Source organism: Lithobates pipiens, unplaced genomic scaffold, assembly GCF_037356315.1.
Source record: "Lithobates pipiens isolate NorthernLeopardFrog02 unplaced genomic scaffold, aLitPip1_a1.2 Scaffold_8, whole genome shotgun sequence".
In the NCBI taxonomy this organism is placed as follows: Eukaryota; Metazoa; Chordata; class Amphibia; order Anura; family Ranidae; genus Lithobates; species Lithobates pipiens.
In genome coordinates this window covers 120,721,667-120,743,542 of record NW_027507903.1, presented here as the reverse complement: position 1 = coordinate 120,743,542, position 21,876 = coordinate 120,721,667, and the positions used below count along the sequence as shown (strand labels likewise).

General features: G+C 42.0%; 1 protein-coding gene across 2 annotated transcripts in view; it reads left to right on the top strand.

The window, feature by feature from the left end:
- Positions 1-21,876, top strand: part of DAPK2 (death associated protein kinase 2) — a 162,794-nt gene that overhangs the window by 74,653 nt on the left and 66,265 nt on the right. For both annotated transcript variants that reach the window (XM_077469643.1, XM_077469642.1), the window contains exons 5-9: positions 2,034-2,163; positions 5,277-5,325; positions 5,413-5,439; positions 11,765-11,917; positions 17,364-17,409. In XM_077469643.1, coding sequence (XP_077325769.1) covers positions 2,034-2,163; positions 5,277-5,325; positions 5,413-5,439; positions 11,765-11,917; positions 17,364-17,409 — 405 coding nt within the window. The remainder of the gene's footprint in view (positions 1-2,033; positions 2,164-5,276; positions 5,326-5,412; positions 5,440-11,764; positions 11,918-17,363; positions 17,410-21,876) is intronic.

Sequence of the window (21,876 nt, the reverse complement as noted above, 5' to 3'; positions counted from 1 at the left end):
CAGGGCTTGGTGTGCAGAAGGGGGTGATTTTTAAAAGGTAGGGATACATGCAGGAGGCATGTATACAGATATTCTTTTGAAAGATGGCAATAGTTGATTATCATGAGTAGTGGGTTTACATCCACTTTAATGCATTCACTGCAATAAATGCCCCCTTACACCCCAGCCATCTCTAAACACTTACCTGACTCCTCCATCAAGCTAGAAATGTCCTGTGTGCAGCAGATGCTCTCTCTTTTCCTATTATCACAGGAAACACTAAGAGCAGCGTAAGCCATAGGCTCCTGCTGCTGTCAGCCAAATCCTATGAGGAGAGAGCGGGGAGTGTGGCAGAGCCACGATATGTGTGTCTATGGATACACACAGAAAAGCTTGGGAGCACACCCACAAGGGTGCCCCCTCAGAGGAGAGGAGGAATGGACAGTACCAGTGGAAGATTCCAGAAGCGACCGCTCTGTGCAATATCATTGCACAGAGCAAGTAAGTATAAAAATGTTTTTATTTTAATGAAGTAAAATTAAAACTTACAATTACTTTGTTTACCAATTAGCTAATATTAGCTAATATAATAATAAATGTCAATTGGGCTTGCACATTTACAGTATTGGTATACTGTATAGTTATACTGAAAATAAAGCACGTATCCAGAAGTCTTCAGCTATAATCCAGAATTCCTGATTATATTTAGTCCAATGGAAGGGATTTTTATTATTACTTCCCAAAATACAAATTTATGGAGGTTTTTCAAAGCTGAGCAGCGCTAATCCCAAGTGTTGTAGTTGGCCATAGTTGGGCAGATTTCTTCCAGAGAATGATGAGCAGCGAGACATCTGCCAATCCTGCCAACATGCCGGGACACATCGCAGTGTAGCTTGTAATTTAGCTAATGAATAGAAGCAGCACTGGTGATAAAACACATCCTTCCCTGACAAAAGAAGTGAATTGAGTCAATTAGCAAAATAAAATTTCCCAGTGTATATAATAATCATGCCTGATGACTGGAATCAGCATGGAATCAAGCCATATATGTTAACACCTAGAAACTTCCTGTATATTTTCCATATATATTAGTAGTCTACTATGCGTGATATTGCAAACCAACTATGTAGTTTGCACTTAAAGTGGTTGTAAACCTCAGACATGAAATATAAACAAAGCATGTCCCCCTATAGTGTGATCTTGTCTCAATCCAGAGCACTTAAGTGTCACTTCTGACAAGTTTTCCTGACACAATGAGAAAAATGGTGACAGGGGAGGGGCATTCAGCTAATTGACAGCCTCAGCTTTGTTCCTGTGTGCTGTGTGAAGGAGGGGGGTGGGGGTTTCTCTTCCCTCCAATCAGCTCTCAGTGCTCTCCTCATTGATGTATCTTCAGCTCTCCACCCCCTGCTTTTCAGAGAGAAGTGATCTTGTGTAAATTCTGCACTTTGAATGGATGTAGGGGAAAGATAGCTGTAGATAAACAGGTCAAACTTATATAGGATGATTTCTTTAATCTCTGTGTATCACCCAAGGTCAGACACTTCACTGGGTATATGTGAGGGTTTACAACCACTTTAAGTAAGTAAACTACTGCCCAATTTAACCTTAAGGCCCCTTTCACACGGGGCGGATCATTACTGATTACTTGCTCAGCGGGGATCGCTCCGTTGTCCCCGCTGAGCCGGAGGATAACAGGGCGGTCCCTGCACAGTGTGCAGGGACCGCCCTGTCAGCTCTCCATTCTCCTCTATAGGGGATCGGACGAACACAGACCGTCTGTCCATGTTCATCCGATCCGCAGACGGATAGAAAAATAGGATTTTCCTCCATCTGAAGAATCGGACAATAGCGGAGGCAGACGATAGCGGGTGTCTGCGGATGTTTATCCGCAGACACCCGCTATCCCATAGGAATGCATGTATGTCCGTATTTCATCCGCAAACGGATGGATGAAATACGGACATAATGTCCGCATGTGTGAAAGGGGCCTAAGATGATATAATGTGACTATCTACTTACTTGCTTGATTCTAGTATATATTTTTTTTTCAGCCAGAAAACATAATGCTGTTGGATAAAACAATTCCTGTACCCCACATAAAACTTATTGACTTTGGTTTGGCACACAAAATTGAAGATGGAGTAGAGTTTAAGAATATTTTTGGTACACCGGAATTTGTAGGTTTGTATTAACTTTATTTTTTATATATATATATATGTGACCATGAAAATATTTGTAGTGTATTCCAAGTAGTGCGCTATTCTCTATATGTGGTTCCTAATACATGTGGCTTGTCCCCTTTAAAATTTACATACATAACATAAGTGACTTTGAACGTATACAAAAACCCATCATAATAAATTATATCAAATACAGGACAATGTGTGACCATATTAATTCTGTGATCTAAACCATGCCCCTGATAACTTCCACTTGTCGCCACGTATGGAGATTGCTGATCGGAACCTGGTTCATCATTTACCTGTACAGAGCATATTTTGTCCATTGAGTATGTGAATTTTAACCTCCTTATTAATATACTCTGATTTACACTATTGGGAGCATTTCACTGTGATTTTTTTATGGGGCTAATTGAATGAATAATGAATATCTGGAGTAGATGGAGGATACCATATTGTCCATAGAGGATTATCCACCTCTCACAATATGGGGGTCAATATTTCTTGGTAAGGTCGAGTCTTATCACAGTGGTGATGTGGAATCACTGACCCAATTTCTAAAAATTTTTTGGATAGTACTTCTAGAAACATTTCTAGTGTTTATTGGACTTTGGATAGACGAACTAAAAGCACTTTATGCACATGTTGATTTTGATCACATATTATGGTCACATATTATCCTGTATTAGATGTTTTTTTATTGTGAAGGGTCTTTTGAATGCACTCAATGTCACATATGTTATATATGTACATTTTATAGAGGACAAGGCACATTTATCAGGGAGCACATCTAGAAAACAGCAAAACTTGAATGCACTATATTTATACAGTATATCTGTGGATATTGTGCTTTTCCCTTGGGGTATTTTGCTGAAGTGCGTAATTGGGTCATTATATATTTGAATGAAAATAATTAATTGATACACATAAACTACAGCCGCAGTTACAACTCTAGAGTATAAATCTTTTTTCCTGATTCATGTTAAATACTATTGGGGTTTTGAAGCACTGCTTTAGTTGATACAAATCATATTCTCTCTCTCTCTCTCTCTCTATATATATATCTATATCTATAGCTATATATATAAATAGATAGCTCTCTTTATACTGCAGATGATATCAATGTATATACTTGTGCCTAAAGATCTCACTGGTAGAAGTGCCAATCCCAATTGATAAATTACAAATAAATACAACCATTGGGGGGGGGACTGTGCGGCACCAATAACCATCGACAAATGTTTACAAAATTATAAAGATTTTATTAAAGCATAATTAAAAACATTCTGCGTGTTTCAGCTCATAGAGTCTTCTTCAGGGGCTTGTTATAACTCATCTGATTCGAAACATGAGTTATTCAATCAATAAACAGGAAACAAGTTAAGGCAAGAGAGATATAGCCAATGGATATAAAAAAAATGATTGTATATAGCTCAACAGGAGTAAGTATGTTTCAGAGGAAATATTATGAATAATCTAAGCCAAAGCTTGAATATTGAGGGACTCTCCTTAAGCAAATCATGTAGGGAAAGACAAAAGGATCCCTTCCCAAATAGTGAGTGAACAAAAGAGTTTCTTAAAGCATATTACACCACCAGAAACTGTATGTTCTGTAGGCGACTACTCCAAACCATAGTCTCTGGCCACTGAGCCAAGCTTTGGCTTAGATGATTTATAATATTTCCTATGAAACATACTTACTCCTGTTAAGCCATATACAATCAAATTTCTTTTATATCCATTGGCTATATGTCTCTTGCCCTGGCTTGTTTCTTGATTGAATACTCATGTTCCAGATCAGGTAAGTTATAAGATCCCTTCCTGAATTATACTTGCCTCTATTGAGTTGTGTGCGGCGAAGCTACTCCAATATCTGCTGGCTACATTTCTTCTTTGGTCCCAATTTGACTCATGATTGAGCTCCTCTCCCTTGTGCTATCCACTGATATATGGGCATTTGGCTGTCCTCCGGAAATGCTATAGGATGCTCAATCTCTTGCTGATTTTTTAACTAACTACTATCTATGACCACCAGAACCCTCTGAAGAAGACTCTACAAGTTGAAACGCATAGGGATCACCACTGGGCTTTCGCAGCCCTTGTGACAGACCTAGAGTAACATATGTTATATCTTTCTTATACATTGGACATTTGGGGGGTTATTTACAAAAGGCAAATCCACTTTGCACTACAAGTGAAAACTACAAGTGCAAAGTGCACTTGAAATTGCATTGAAAGTGCACTTGGAAGTGCAGTCGCTGTAGCTCCGAGGGGGACATGCAAGGAAAATAAAAAACAGCATTTTAGCTTGCACATGATTGGATAATAAAATCAGCAGAGCTTCCCCTCATTTCAGATCTACCCCTCAGATTTACAGCGACTGCACTTCAAAGTGCACTTTCAGTACAGTTTCAAGTGCACTTTGCTTTTGTAGTTCGGCCTTGTAGTGCAAAGTGGATTTGTCTTTCATAACCCCCAGTGTGCCTTATTCCCTTTAATGTTTTTAATTATGCTTTAATAAAATCTTTATCATTTTGTAAACAATTGTTGATGGTTATTGATGCCTTAAAGTCCCCGCACAGATGTATTTATTTGTACTGTAGATGATAGATAGATAGATAGTAAGACTATTTTGCCCTTATTAAACCTACTGCAAAATGATAGTGTGTATAATCAAGTAAGGCCAATTTTGTCAGTTTGACTGTTTTGTCAGTAGAAAGCGATTGCATTTATTTAGTCAGCTGTACACAGTCCTTATGTAATAGACGTATGTCTTCAGCTCAACTTACCACATGTCAACTATCAAACAGATAACAGGCCTATTATGTAAACAGTGCAAAGTGCAGTTATGGTATACCTCATTTAGTAACCAATCAGTTTTCAGTTTACTGAAGTCAGAGCAGTTAATAGAAAATGCCAGGCTGCTAACGATTACCACACTTCACCCATCATTAGGACTCTTCCATTGATCGATTTAAAAACATTAATTTTGTAATGAACTAGTAGCAGCTGTTTATATTCCATCCATATAGCTTAGCAACCACTACTGCACATGTCACAGTCCTTCAGAGCACAATCTATGCTATGTAACCATTATTGTAATTATTGTTACAGCTCCTGAAATAATCAATTATGAGCCACTTGGTCTGGCAGCCGATATGTGGTAAGTTTGCATATAAATAAGTCACAGATGTCAGATGAGAATGCTCTTTAATGGAGGATATAATATAAACATCATTTTCTATTTTAGGAGCATTGGAGTGATCACCTATATATTGTGAGTATCTGGCTTATTTCATATATAATATTTTTATTTCTAAAATGCCAAAACTATACTTACAACCATTTTATACATACAAACATATTAAACAGACCAATACAAACAAATATGATAGAAGTAAAGAATCTGAGAGCCTTGTTAAGTATCCATATAGCACAATAGTAAGGTCCCATTCACACCTGTGCATGTTGTATCTTGAAGCTCCCAAAATCTCACCTTCCAAAATCTCATGGTTTTTGATTGTACATGTTCACACCTGAGCGCAGTGACACTCAAATCTTGACACTTGTAGCTTAAAAACTGCATGAGCTTTTTTCTAGCTGCAAGCTTCAAACATTTTGGGCCCCACTAGACTTTAGTTAGTTAGTTGCACCTGAAAAACATGCCAAAAAATATGCGAAAGCACACGCTGTGTCCTTTTCCCCTAGTAACTAGATAAAATCCATATGATAGAAAATATTCAATGTTAGAAAACTCAGTGTTGGAAAACATGCTCTTAGAGTTTAGATACAATACAGTTTCTTTGTTTTATTATTATTTATTGTGACTCCATAGACCAATAACCAAGTGATTCCATAAACACTGATCCTTAGAGCCCATTCACACAGGGGCAACTCCTGATCCGACTTCAGGTCGCCCCTAGTCGCCTCAGGTCGCCTCAGGTCGGACAACATTTAAAAAGCAATGTAAGTGAATGAGAGCCGTCTTAATGCACACTACTGAAGTCGCTCCGACTTCAGAAAAGGTTCCTGTACTACTTCTATCCGACTTGTAGGCGACCGGTACCCATTTATTTCAATGGAGATCGCCTCCAAGTCGGATCTCCGTCTATACGGAGGCGACTTTGACAGAATTATCAGCTCTCAAGAGGGAACTCCACGGCAAATTTCTGAAAAAAATTTGGCATGGGTTCCCCCTCCGAGAGCATACCAGGCCCTTAGGTCTGGTATGGATTCCAAGGGGAACCCCCTACGCCGAAAAAACGGCGTGGGGATCCCCCCCAGATCCACACCAGACCCTTATCCGAGCACGCTACCCGGCCGGCCAGGAAAGGGGGTGGGGACGAGCGGGCGGCCCCCCCCTCCTGAGCCGTACCAGGCCGCGTGCCCTCAACATGGGGGGGTGCCTTGGGGGAGGGGGGGCGTGCGGCCCCCCCACCCCAAAGCACCTTGTCCCCATGTCGATGAGGACAAGGGCCTCTTCCCGACAACCCTGGCCGTTGGTTGTCGGGGTCTGCGGGCGGGGGGCTTATCGGAATCCGGGAGCCCCCTTTAATAAGGGGGCCCCCGGATACCGGCCCCCCACCCTATGTGAATGAGTATGGGGTACAATGTACCCCTACCCATTCACCTGTGGAAAAAAAGTACAAAAAAAAAACACAACACAGGGAAAAAATATTTTATTGCACAGCTCCGGGGGTCTTCCGTCTTCGGGGGTCTTCTCGCCGGACTCCTCCGCTATCTTCTTGTAGCTCTTTTGCTAGCGGAGGAGTCCGGCTTTCTTCCTCCCCGCCGCCGGCCTCTTCTCCCGACTTCGGGGGTCTTGTCCCCCTCTTCGGTTCTTCTGCCGCCGCCGCCGCCGCCTTCCGTTCTTCTTCTTCTTCTTCTTCTTCTCCAGGAGATGTTGACACGACGCTCTCTCCGGCCACAATGCCAGGGACGCGCTCCGCTGCCACTTATATAGGGACAATGGGGCGGTGTCACATGGGTTGATGTCACATGGGTTGGTCACATGGGTTGATGTCACATGGTAAGGGGGCGGGGTCACCATGTGACATCAACCCATGTGACACCGCCCCATTGTCCCTATATAAGTGGCAGCGGAGCGCGTCCCTGGCATTGTGGCCGGAGAGAGCGTCGTGTCAACATCTCCTGGAGAAGAAGAAGAAGAAGAACGGAAGGCGGCGGCGGCGGGCCACCGCCTGCAAAAGAGCTATAAGAAGGCGAGGTGGCCCGGCAGAAGAACCGAAGAGGGGGACAAGACCCCCGAAGTCGGGAGAAGAGGCCGGCGGCGGGGAGGAAGAAAGCCGGACTCCTCCGCTAGCAAAAGAGCTACAAGAAGATAGCGGAGGAGTCCGGCGAGAAGACCCCCGAAGACGGAAGACCCCCGGAGCTGTGCAATAAAATATTTTTTCCCTGTGTTGTGTTTTTTTTTTGTACTTTTTTTCCACAGGTGAATGGGTAGGGGTACATTGTACCCCATACTCATTCACATAGGGTGGGGGCCGGTATCCGGGGGCCCCCTTATTAAAGGGGGCTCCCGGATTCCGATAAGCCCCCCGCCCGCAGACCCCGACAACCAACGGCCAGGGTTGTCGGGAAGAGGCCCTTGTCCTCATCGACATGGGGACAAGGTGCTTTGGGGTGGGGGGGCCGCTCACCCCCCCTCCCCAAGGCACCCCCCCATGTTGAGGGCACGCGGCCTGGTACGGCTCAGGAGGGGGGGCCGCCCGCTCGTCCCCACCCCCTTTCCTGGCCGGCCGGGTAGCGTGTTAGGATAAGGGTCTGGTGTGGATCTGGGGGGGACCCCCACGCCGTTTTTTCGGCGTAGGGGGTTCCCCTTGGAATCCATACCAGACCTAAGGGCCTGGTATGCTCTCGGAGGGGGAACCCACGCCAATTTTTTTTCAGAAATTTGCCATGGAGTTCCCCCTTGAGCTCATTCTCTGCTTGGCCTCGGCAAAAGTCGCCTGGCCTGGGGCGACTTGTAAGTCGTCCCAAGTCACGCTTGAAGTCATCACAAGTCGTTTTGAAGTCGTCCCAAGTCGCGCTGTGATCTTAACTCAAGTCGTGTCCAAGTTGCCTGACTCAAGTCGCCTACAAGTCGTGTTGCCCCTGTGTGAATGGGCTCTTACAATAAGTAGCATATAAAGTAAATTTTGACACTGGGGAGGCTGCAATCAAGGGCTTCAGGTCCAATGGACTTGTATGGAACAAGGCCTTAGTTCTAAGCTTCTGAATAAGTCAAAAATGTGAAACCGAAAAAACCCGGGAGTCACCTGCAGGGGGGAACTAAACATAATGGCCTCAGTAAAATTGTATGTTATATAAAGACAAGAGAAATGTGTGTGTGAGAGAGTAGGATATGATGGGGAAAAGCAGGAGAATAAAAGAATAAAAGGTAAGAAGAGTTAAATTAAAAAAATTAAAATAAAGGGTGGGGGGGGGGGGGTAGAGGGTGCCGGGGGGGGGAAACAAATATGTAGGTAATTTAAACAAGAAAAAGGAGAAGAAGTAATCAGCTTAGGTGGAGTATGATGTGAGATCCCAAAATCTCTTAGAAAAGATGAATTGAGTCCAGTAAGACCACGTTTTCTTGAAGCAAGCATCCTGATTATGTAAGGAGGCTGTAAGGTCCTCCATATGCCAAATATCGTTCTTTCTGTTGATCCAATGTCCCACTATGGGTGGTAGTGGGGATTCCCACTATGCTGAGATGCATGCCTTGGATGCATTTACAAGTTGTCTCACCAAATAGTTATGATTACAATACAATATATTTTCTTAATACTGGCTAAACAGTGCATGCATGTTGAGCAAATGAAAGACAATTAAAACAATATCCTCACTGACTTGCAACCAGAATTCCTTAAAGTCTAGGAACCCTAGCTTGGATGCTTGTTCCCTACATTGAATACATTTAGTCTAAGTGACCTATTATCATTTTAACCAGAGCTGGGCCTTTGGGAGTTGTTGGCACTCCTTTCTCTTTTTCTTTCTTTTTTTACTGCGCCTTGTTTCCATAGCCACCCCTTTCTTACTTCCCCTCTCCCCACCCCCCTTTCATTTCACCTGTTGCCATCAATTACCTTTTTTTTTGCATCCATATTTGCATGTAGGGCATGGAATGTGGGCCATCTATTTGGATATTCCAAATGTTTTATATTGTATTCTGTTTCAATCGTTTTTTATTGCTTTTGAAAAAGCACAAATCAGTACAAACATGCAAGGAAGACAAAGGTCTAAATAAAGCACTATACAATATGCAAAGAGTCAGTGCATGAAAAAAAATCACCCAATGTCAGTTTATGTAAAGAGTACAAAATACAGAGTTCTGGAGCCTCTCATCGTTACATACATTCAGTTCATACAGATGGGGCATGAAACAGATTGTTATCAATAACACAGCAAGATAATGCAGAAATAAATTGCTATGATATATGTATATATGAATATTGTAACAGATCCTATCCCACACTCCGCTGAGTGCTTCCATCAGTAATACCACTTCCTCCAGTATGACCATCAGAGAGATATATTATTATAGCTGCATTGAATACAAGTCTAGCTGAAAATAGCTTGTAGAATCTTGAATGATTTATTGGACAGAATACCGCCTTTTTATACACTTTTAACACAAGGTGTTAGATAGCGAGGTAGGGCTGGCTCATGGATACTCCCCCATCCCCTCTAGCAACAACTTAAAAGACAATTATATAATTTCCTGAGGTCAATGTGATCAGCTCTTTCAATGATCATGTATTGTTCAGAATTAACAACTGAGAATAGTCTTTGGGCAAATCCAAGAAAACCTTCTCACAATAGCAGGGTTAATTAGCACAAACAACAATGGGTGAAATACTCTTTGAAGACAACAAACAGGTGGCTGGAGTTGATGACATTAGCATCTAACAGTATGTGTTCCAACAGTATGAATCAGTCACTATTTCTAATATGGCATATACAGGGTCCCCAGAGTCTGTGTGTCTTGGGGGACATGGACCTGAATCCAAAGTAACACCACCTCAAGGGTCCCCGGGCAAACAGCTCACAAAGAGCACTGTTCCCCCAAACGCCAGGGCCCATGATCAGTAGGCAAGAGGCTAGCATTAGGGTCCCCAGAGTCTGTGTGTCTTGGGGGACATGGACCTGAATCCAAAGTAACACCACCTCAAGGGTCCCCGGGCAAACAGCTCACAAAGAGCACTGTTCCCCCAAACGCCAGGGCCCATGATCAGTAGGCAAGAGGCTAGCATTAAGCCCCCCCCCCCCCCCCCAAAGCCTCTGTCCGATGAGTCTGTACAAATATATACTGGAACTACAGTCTTGAGTTCCTTATAGTACACATTGTCACTGGCATGCCAACTAGACAAGCAGTCTTTACCAGGATGCTGTGCATAATGGAGTCATTAGTCCGTTTATGTTGCTTGTAAAGGTGGTTTACAAGCATTTATTAAATAAAGCATTTATTTGGTGGAAATCCTTCACTTGACAACATGGCTTGGAAAGGAATGGTCATCCTAATGGTTTTTTTGAGGACATAAGAGACTCTCCGGCCAATTGCCTTTTTCAAGCCTGGATAATTTTTAGGGATGTCTGCACTACTAAAATTAATGTGTATTGAACAAAGAACATATATCAGTTGGGTAAAGTATAAAAATAAAATAAAAATATTCTGGTTGTTGCTTGTCACATGAAGAAGATACAAAGCAATTGGGCAGTTTTCATGTGGATATACACCAGCCACCTGCCTGCTGTATGTCTTCTGTTCTGCAGATTCATAAGGCATTCTACTGTATGGCAGAGCTCCATTATACTGTACATGTATGATATGGAGGACAAACAACTTGTCATGAATTTGTTGGGGACAAAGGGTATTCCCTTGAAGAGGATGCAAATGGTAAGAAAGAATGGACAGTCCTAGAGCTTGATTATTGCTATGCATGTACTATCTTATTCAAGAACTATTTGTAGTTCCATATCTGGTCCAGACATATTATGTAGATTTGTAAATAGGGTTTGAATCCATTAACAGTAATGCAGCTTTACCCAGGATCATTGTCAGTGCTTGGGATTATTAGGTGCATAGTTCTTGAAACCCTACAAATGATAAGTGGTTATTAAAGGGGTAACAGGAAAAGGAACATTTTCAGTACATATATCCTTGTTGGGAAGGTATGAATGACCATGCAGAGCAGATATCTGAGAGATGAGCATTTATGATAGAGTGGAGAGGTATAGAACACCTGTCGTTTTTTTTTTTTTTTTTTTTTTGCTATCTGTCCCTGCATTAGGGAGATTCATCCATATTTGTCCTGTTTTTATTTTGGGTTGCCCCAGAAAAAAATAGAGGGTAAACCTTCCAATGGGGACACTAGTTCTGGTGACTTTGGGGGCCCTTAAGGAAATCCCTTAATTTTCAGGGATTTCCTCTTACTTCCAGTTTTGGCTGTGGGACGGGAAGTGAAGGGAAATCTCCCCAATGGGACAAACTTGACAGGGGTTATAACCTTCCCTTAATCTATCTAAAATGAAAAGAAAAGTTTTGCCTATAGTTCTACTTAGTGCTAATTGTTTATATTTAATGTACTTGTATCATTTAGGCTGAGTGGAGCATCGCCATTCTTGGGAGAGAATAAGCAAGAGACTCTCTCTAATATTACTGCTGTTAACTATGAGTTTGATGAAGAATTCTTCAGCCACACCAGTGATCTGGCAAAAGACTTCATCAGGAAGCTTCTTGTGAAGAATACAAGGTGATATAAATGTCCATGTTATGTTAATGCCACTTGAGTACACCCAAGGAAAAAAAAATGGATAACTAGAATGAAAAATACATTATATTTAAGTGGCTTTCCGGGATAACTTTTACTACACTTAAAATTGTGCCCTCCCCCTCCTAACACCTATGCTTACTAACTTGTGTAATAAAGATGTGCACACCTACCTATTTTCAGGCTACTCTGGTCCAGTCACATAATCCTGCTCCCCTGAGTCAGCCAGCATCTCTGCAGGGGAAAGGAGGACGTGCCGACAGAACATGGGCCATAGTAAGCCTATAGGTGACGTCACTGCTCCAGGCTGTACTAGCCGTTGTTGAGTGCTCTCTCCTCTCCCCCATAGCTGGCGTTGGCTGACACAGGGGACATCACAAGTCTAAACTGGAGCGGCCTGAAAATAGATAAACTATACATCTTTATTACACAAGTTAGTAACCATATGTGTTAGGAGAGGGGAGGGGACGGTTTTAAGAGTAGTTAGGGTATCCCAGAATTCAACTGTAAGGATAATGTTTATCTTTGTTTATATGGCTTACCAGTTTTGTTAAAATAAAAAATGAAAGTGTATAAATATGGTAAATTTAATTTACTGTAATTTCTAAAAATGCATTTAATTTCACTAAAAATGTATTTAATATTTAATTTCTGTTCTGTAGAAATTTTAATAAGACCGTTTATAACACAATTTATGCTCAAGTGTTCAGAAGAAACATGTATTAAAGTATAACTAAAGGCAAAAAAATTATCGGAATGGGATTAGAACACCAATTAGGTTTTTTATTGCAGTCTGTGCCCCCATTAGGGAGACTCACCATGGAAAAATATTTTGCCTATACTTCTACTTTAAATCTTTACTTCATATTATTTAGGGGCTCTCAAGCCCTCAAGTGTAAAGTGGTGGGGGCAGCAACTAAATTATGTACTGCATATCAAAACCCCCAAAACTGTAATATAGTGTATTGCAGTTTACCAGTCCTTAGATGTCCGAATCCATTATTAATATTATTATTATACAGGATTTATATAGTGCCAATAGTTTTCTCAGTGCTTTACAACATGAAAACAAACAGTACAGTTATGATATAGTTCCGTACCGGAGGAATCAGAGGGCCTTACAATCCTACAATCTTAAAGGGAGGGTCAAGTGATACAAAAAACTTGTTTAAGGTGATATTAAAGTCTAAATTTTTTTTCCATTTAAAAATAACAAACGTGTCATGCTTACCTTCTCTGTGCAGTAGTTTTGCACAAATCAGCCCCAATCCTCCTCTTCTCAGGTCCCTCATCAGAGCTCCTGGCCCCTCCCTCTTGCCAAGTGCCCCCAAGTGTTTTTTGGCCAGTCTTCTGGGGAAAGGGGTTGGGGGGCAGAAACGGTCCACAGGAATGTACTACACATTAGCAAAATTTACAATTTATAGTAGGGCTACTTGTGTTCATAGAATATTTTTCTAAAAAGATGAGCTTAGCCTTTAGCCTAGAATGAGTTCTTGGGATTGATAGTTTTTGGAATGCATTTGCAGCATACAAGGTGATTTCCTCAAGTATCTTGTGCATTATTTGCTGGATTCCACCTTGTGTTGTTGAAAATCAGTCAAATATATCTAATCCTCCATGACATGACATGAGAAATACCAGGCTACCCCCACGTAGAACAAAAGTGCTGTAAAGTCCTCACTGCCATCACAAGTATAGGCATGACTACTAAATAACGAGGAATGCTTGCTGGCAGAAATGCTTGTGTGACTTTACTTTAGTTTTAAAAAAAATAGGGTTTGCATCTTGTTCTTATTATTTAAAGTGTTTTTTACATCAGCATTTAATTTTCCGAATATGTGCCTGCTGTGCCATGTACTTATATGAACAAGTCTCCTGTTCTCTTTGTATTGCTTCCTTTGTGTGAAATCTCTGATGTTCCTGCCAGTCCCTCTGCTTTCCTATTGAGAACTGACCACACTAAGCAGGAGAGCTCACTGTGGTCAGCTCTCTAGCTATGCTGGGAACTCAGCCTGCTGTCCTCCAATGATCAGACTTGTCCTGACACCCCCTCCCCCTGGTAAGTTCAGTGTACTGTTGTTTCTCTTCCTCCCAGCTCTTATGCAGCTGAGAATAGAGGGAACAGAGGGAATGTGGTCACTTATAAAAAAGGGAAAAAAAGATATTTATCTTTTTTTTATATATCTATACACAAATTTTTTGTCTTTTCATTTCATTTTTTTTATTACTGTTATACACGATTTGTATAGCACCAACCGTTTGCACAGCGGTTTACAATGAAGAGGGGGGGAAAGCACAATAACTATACAGTTTAATACAGAAGGGACAGGAGGGCCGTGCTCATGAAGCTTACTCTCCAAAGGGAGGGGGAAGGTGGTATAAAAGGTAATAGCTGTGTGGGATGATTTGAGGGGGATCGCTCGGGTACAGTTCTTAGGTGGGCGTGGGATAGGCTTCCCTGAATAAATGAGTTTTCAGGGATCTCCTGAAGATGGACAGGGTAGGGGCTGATCGGACATACTGGGGCAGGGAGTTCCAGAGGATGGGAGAGGCTCTAGTGAAGTGCTGTAGGCGAGCATGAGAGGAGGAAACAAGGGAACTAGAGAGCAGGAGGTCCTGGGAGGAGAGAAGGGGACGATTTGGGTGATATCTGCAGATGAGGTTGGTGATGTAGCTGGGGGCGATGTTTTGGGTGGCCTTGTATGTTGTGGTTAGTATTTTTTTTTTTTTTACGGTGGGGTAGTGGAAGCCAGTGAAGGGATTGGCAGAGAGGGGCAGCAGTCAATTTTATACTGAATGGGTTGTTTTACAAGGAGATCGTATACAACCGCTTTAAAGTTTTTTCGAATAGTAAAAAATAAAAGTAAAGGCAATGATGTGGTGAATTTATGCAATATAATTCTTAGGTGCAAAAGCTATGGAGTTACCTGTTATTTTTGTTTTTGAAACAGCATGCATTAAATACATTATTCACTTTATTCATCAGTCACTTGTTAAGGAAGGGTGAGAGGAAGTTGCTGCAGTGTATTGTAATGACAGCTAAGTCCTTTTGTTAGCTGATCTGCCCTAATAGGGACAAAAATGTCAGATACGGATACTGCCCACCAGGGCTTACATTTCTCCATCTGCTGTCACCAGTAATAGGTGTGCACTACTGATCCCAGTCCTCAGTGCATGTCACTGGAAGAGAGTTAACCTCATCAGCATGTAATAGTTAACACACAATTACTCATTCTCAGTTAATAACAGAAACAGTAGGGAGCTTTTGGTATTTTCAGAGTATGGTACTAATTGCTGCACAGAGTTTTAGTGTAGGAGTTTGCATTTTGTATTGCTGCATCACACTTTATTCTTTCAAGCATTGTTTGCTCAAAGGTAAAAGAGAATTTATGAGAATAAAAAGAAATCTAGGGTGAAATGGCTAATAAATATATATATATATATATATATATATATATATATATATACAGTGCCTTGCGAAAGTATTCGGCCCCCTTGAACTTTTCAACCTTTTGCCACATTTCAGGCTTCAAACATAAAGATATAAAATTTTAATTTTTTGTGAAGAATCACCAAGTGGGACACAATTGTGAAGTGGAACGAAATCTATTGGATTTTTTAAACTTTTTTAACTAATAAAAAAATGAAAAGTGGGGCGTGCAAAATTATTCGGCCCCCTTGCGTTAATACTTTGTAGAGCCACCTTTTGCTGCGATTACAGCTGCAAGTCGCTTGGGGTATGTCTCTATCAGTTTTGCACATCGAGAGACTGAAATTCTTGCCCATTCTTCCTTGCAAAACAGCTCGAGCTCAGTGAGGTTGGAACAGCAGTTTTCAGCTCTTTCCACAGATTCTCGATTGGATTCAGGTCTGGACTTTGACTTGGCCATTCTAACACCTGGATACGTTTATTTGTGAACCATTCCTTTGTAGATTTTGCTGTATGTTTGGGATCATTGTCTTGTTGGAAGATAAATCTCCGTCCCAGTTTCAGGTCTTTTGCAGACTCCAACAGGTTTTCATCCAGAATGGTCCTGTATTTGGCTGCATCCATCTTCCCCTCAATTTTAACCATCTTCCCTGTCCCTGTTGAAGAAAAGCAGGCCCAAACCATGATGCTGCCACCACCATGTTTGACAGTGGGGATGGTGTGTTGAGGGTGATGAGCTGTGTTGCTTTTACGCCAAACATATCGTTTTGCATTGTGGGCAAAAAGTTAGATTTTGGTTTCATCTGACCAGAGCACCTTCTTCCACATGTTTGGTGTGTCTCCCAGGTGGCTTGTGGCAAACTTTAGACAAGACTTTTTATGGATATCTTTGAGAAATGGTTTTCTTCTTGCCACTCTTCCATAAAGGCCAGATTTGTGCAGTGTACGACTGATTGTTGTCCCATGGACAGACTCTCCCACCTCAGCTGTAGTTCATCCAGAGTGATCATGGGCCTCTTGGCTGCCTCTCTGATCAGTCTTCTCCTTGTCTGAGCTGAAAGTTTAGAGGGACGGCCAGGTCTTTGTAGATTTGCAGTGGTCTGATACTCCTTCAATTTCAAAATGATCGCTTGCACAGTGCTCCTTGGGATGTTTAAAGCTTGGGAAATCTTTTTGTATCTAAATCCGGCTTTAAACTTCTTCACAACAGTATTACGGACCTGCCTGGTGTGTTCCTTGGTCTTCATGATGCTCTCTGCGGTTTCAACAGAACCCTGAGACTATCACAGAGCAGGTGCATTTATACAGAGACTTGATTACACCCAGGTGGATTCTATTTATCACCATCAGTCATTTAGGACAACATTGGATCATTCAGAGATCCTCGCTGAACTTCTGGAGTGAGTTTGCTGCACTGAAAGTAAAGGGGCCGAATAATTTTGCACGCACCACTTTTCAGTTTTTTATTTGCTAAAAAAGTTTAAATTATCCAATAGATTTCGTTCCACTTCGCAATTGCGTCCCACTTGTTGGTGAATCTTAAAAAAAAAAAAAAATGTTATATCTTTATGCTTGAAGCCTGAAATGTGGCAAAAGGTTGAAAAGTTCAAGGGGGCCGAATACTTTCGCAGGGCACTGTGTATGTATATATATATATATATATATATATATATATATATATATATATATATATATATTTATTTATCGAAATTAATTGCTTATTGGGGTGGGGAAAGAAGAGAGGGATGGGGGTAATTAGTATTGTTATATTCTGCAACATCGGAGCAGGAAAATGGAGTTGATAAAATTCTTTTTTTTTTCTTTCTTTAAAAAAAAAAAAAAAAAAGATAAAAGAAAATTTACTTAGTTTACAATAGTGGGGTTTCATCTGATGAATTATTCCTTTCTTTTTAAATACTCTTGGTCAATATAGTACATGTGTTATGTATTTATATCACCAGTAGGATCTTTGCTCATTTGTTTCACTCTTGTATTCAGGAAGCGTCTCACTATCCAGGAAGCCCTGCTTCACCCATGGATCACGGTGAGTATAATAGGATGTCTCTGCATGAAAATGATATATTACGTGTACAAGCCGGCATGCTGACTAACCTGAAGAGCAATAATTCTGTGTTTTTATGTGGATGGAAATTTGTATTTATAACAACAAGCAACTTAATTGCCATCATCCTTTAGTAGTTTGGGTAGTGGGTATGCATTTAATGGACAGATGTGCACTACAAACCAAAGATTTTTGTGGTAGGCAGAGTTCACCCCATAAAAGCATGCATCAATATGTGTTGATGAGCATTGGATTAACCTCTTCCCCTCTCACACTTGTACGCCCCCTACGGACCAGTGCAGTTTTACATTTCTGTTATGGACCTGTGTTTTGACAATAACTTTGTAATTTTTTAAGAACAATCACAATAACAAAGTAGTACATATATATATATACCTTTTTTTTAAGGACAAACAACGCCTTTATTAATATAAACCAAACTCAAAAGAATGAAAAAGAAGGGTGAAAAAAAAGAAAAAAAAAGGGGGGGGGAGGGTCAGATGGTGAGGGAGGAAGCGAAATGCGAGAGGAGGTCACATAATAGGAAGAGGGAAAAGAAACAAAGAATAGGGAAGGGGAAGGTTCCCCCAGGCACATTTTTCTTTTTTGATCAGTGTTGCTTTAAAAAATAGCATAACTGTAGAATAAATTATTTATTCTGTTTAAAATGACACTGAAATTATTATTCTGGTGCATAGCATTACAAAGTTATTTACAAATGAAATGAAGGGATTTTTCAGTTATGTAAAATGAACAAATAAAACATATAACAAAAAAGTGTACATATTAAAGCGGGATTCCACCCTAAAGTGGAACCTCCGCTGATTGGATCCCTCCCCCCCTCCGTTGTCACAATTGACACCTTTCAGGGGGGAGGGGGGTGGAGATACCTGTCAAAGACAGGTATTTTCACCCACTTCCGGGCATAGACTCCCGTGGGAGTCTACGCCATTTCCTGCCCTGCCGCGCTGTCTGCTGGGACCCAGTGACAGCGCAGAGATTTCCTATTGCGCGGCGCGGCTCGCGCATGCGCAGTAGGGAACCGGGAAGTGAAGCCGTTTCGCTTTACTTCCTGATTCCCTCACCTAGAATGGTGACTGCAGCAGCCGAGAGCCGAGCGATCGATCGGCCTCGGCTGCCGGCATCGCTGGAACCCGGGACAGGTGAGTGTCCATTTATTAAAAGTCAGCAGCTGTAGTATTTATAGCTGCTGGCTTTTAATATTTTTTTTTTTTGGTGGAATCCCTCTTTAATGGGTAATGAAATAGCACTCAAATCTATTGTTGCAAGTGCAGTAATATGACTACAATCACCTTAACAACTAAAGCCTACTAAATCTAAGAACAGAAAATGAATAGATTGCAGCTCACCAGTCTTTAGATTGTGGTGGCTGCATGCTTTTTTTTTATGCTTTCTTACCTAATATTTCACCTAGTGATCCTGCCAGTATCACACTTCCTGTCCTATGGTAACAACACTAAGACCCCTTTCACACTGGGGCACTTTGCAGGCTCTACAGCGCTGGGGCACTTTGCAGGCTCTACAGCGCTAAAAATAGTGCCTGCGAATCGCCCTGAAAGAGCCGCTCCTGTGTCTCCAATGTGAAAGCCCTGAGGGCTTTCCCACTGGAGCGGTGCGCTGGCAGGGCGCTAAAAAAAGTCCTGCTATCAGCATCTTTGGAGCGGTGAAGGAGCAGTGTGTATACCACTCCTCCATAGCTCCTGCCCCATTGAAATCAATGGGGCAGCGCGGCTATACTGTCGGCATTTGCGGGTGGTTTTAACCCTTTTCTGGCCGCTAACGGGGGTTAAAAGCACCCTGCTAGCGGCCTAATACCTCCACAAATACAATGGTAAAGTGCCACTAAAAATAGTGGCACTTTGCCGCCCCCGCCCCAGTGTGAAAGGGGCCTTACTTACTGTACGACATGGCTATGGAAAAGCGGCTCTGTCAGCCTAGGAAAAGATTACTGAACAACCTCCACTCTTCCATAACATAGAGGAGATGTGTTCAGTAATTCTCAGAAATAGCTTGGAACAGTAACTCAGAGTACAGCAATGGCAGAAATCAAAGGAAGTAATTAGATGGCAAGATTTCTGTCAGGATCAACAGGTATTTTTTATATGTATCAAAAAAAATATCAAAAATGTTTTGAGAAGTATAGTTTTTTATATTAAAATGGAAAAATAAGAGAAGTTTATTGTTCGGGTTAACATATCCTTTCAAATAGTTGTGAACATACAATGTTATAGACACTGGCTAATACAGTTATAACTATGCAGGTACCATAACTGCTTGTGCTTAGTTGTTTAAATGATCTTTTTAAAAAGATTAAAAAGTTCTGTCATATGACCATGCATCTCTTCTTCCTGATAGTGGAGAAAGGGTTACAGGACACTGTGCGGACACCTAGTGTGCCTGTATTCCATAGCCTGAGGTAAAGATGCAGACATGCATGAGCAGGGGGTGTGTTCAAGAGGCAGGCTGTGATTGGGAGTGGGTGTGTGCCATAGGCAGGCTGTGATTGGGAGTGGGTGTGTGCCAGAGCCAGGCTGTGATTGGGAGTGGGTGTGGGCCAGAGGCAGGCTGTGATTGGGAGTGGGTGTGTGCCACAGGCAGGCTGTGATTGGGAGGGGTGTGTGCCATAGGCAAGCTGTGATTGGGGGCATGTGTGCCATAGGCAGGCTGTGATTGGGAGGGCTTGTGTGCCAGAGGCAGACTGGGATTGGGAGGGTGTGTGTGCCATAGGCAGGCTGTGATTGGGAGGGGGTGTGTGCCAGAGGCAGGCTGTGATTGGGAGGGGATGTGTGCCAGAGGCAGGCTGTGATTGGGAGGGTGTGTGTGCCAGAGGCAGGATGTGATTGGGAGGGGATTGTGTGCCAGAGGCAGGATGTGATTGGGAGTGGGTGTGTGCCAGAGGCAGGCTGTGATTGGGATGGTGTGTATGCTAGAGGCAGGCTGTGATTGGGAGGGGGTGTGTGCCAGAGGCAGGCTGTGATTGGGAGGGGGTATGTGCTAGAGGCAGGCTGTGATTGGGAGGGGTGTGTGTGCAAAAGGCAGGCTGCGATTGGGAGGGGGTGTGTGCCAGAGGCAAGTTGTGATTGGGAGTCGGTGTGTGCCAGAGACAGGTTGTGATTGGGAGTGGGTGTGTGCCAGATACAGGCTGTGATTGGGAGCAGGTTTGTGCCAGAGGCAGGTTGTGATTGGGAACGGGTGTGTGCAGGCTGTGATTGGGAGACGGACATGGTGGCTGAACAAACTACCCATTACATGCATGCTATTTGTCTACACAGTGTCCTGTACCTCTGACTGTCCACACGTGACACATGTCAGTTTCTGTACTTTGTAAGGTCAGTTTAGAAGGTGACTGTCAGGATCAACCAGGTACTTCAGATAGAAGAAGTACAAGAAAATTAGACTATGATTTATAAAATAAATGTATTAGAAAAAAAAATATTTAGGGTAACACAGACTTTAGGGATTTTATTCAACTAACTTAAATGGCAGGTGGATGTCCAATATGCAGCATACAGGACACACTACACACTGCAATCCAATGTAGTGGTGTGAACAGGTCCAGTGGAAAGCTGGGTATTGAACAGACATTTGAACATGCAGAAAAGTTGGCTGCAGTGTCTCTGCTGTAAATAAGCCTCATGGCCTGGCAGGGTGTTACTCAATATACTCATTGTGTGTGATCTCTTACAAAAGAGCTAGCAGAGACAGGCAGTGAAACCTATATTACTTCATTGTTTCATGCTGAAAATATTGCGCTGCTTTGCAGAGTACTCGGTGTTTATATACAGCAAAGAATATAGGAGACTGTCTAACCACAGCCTGCACTAACCCTATACATCGTGAAAATATCACTGATTCCTGGAGTTTTGCTGTTGATTCTACTTTTGCCCAGACTGCTTTGGATGATGGTGTGTGGTGCATTAGTGCTGTGAAATCTTCTACACTTTTCTGTATGCTGTGAAATTATAATATACGATTGATCACAATCTTCTGCATGTTTGCTTAAACTATAGTATGGTGCATACGATAGCCGTGCAAGTAAACATTACTGTTCTTTATAGTATGTCATTATAGTAGTGTTTGCTTTAGAAAACATAAGGATTGTGCAGTAATACTTAGAGATTAGAATTCATGCTATGCAACTGGATAACCAAGAAAAACTATAATATTGGGGGCAAACATTTTTGGCAATGTATTGTAATCCTTGAATTCCGAATTTTCTCACGACTGATACATACTAATGATATGATCACATTGCTGTGGTGTATTGTGTGCAGTGGAAAACGACTAAACCTTTTACTAGGTGTGGATTGCACCATGTCTTGATCCTGTTTTGATGCATCCGTGGATGGTGTGACTTTCATACTGGAGACCTCCTTGGTATGAATTTAATGCACCTAAGTGTGCAGAACCCGGCGTGGTCTTTTTCTC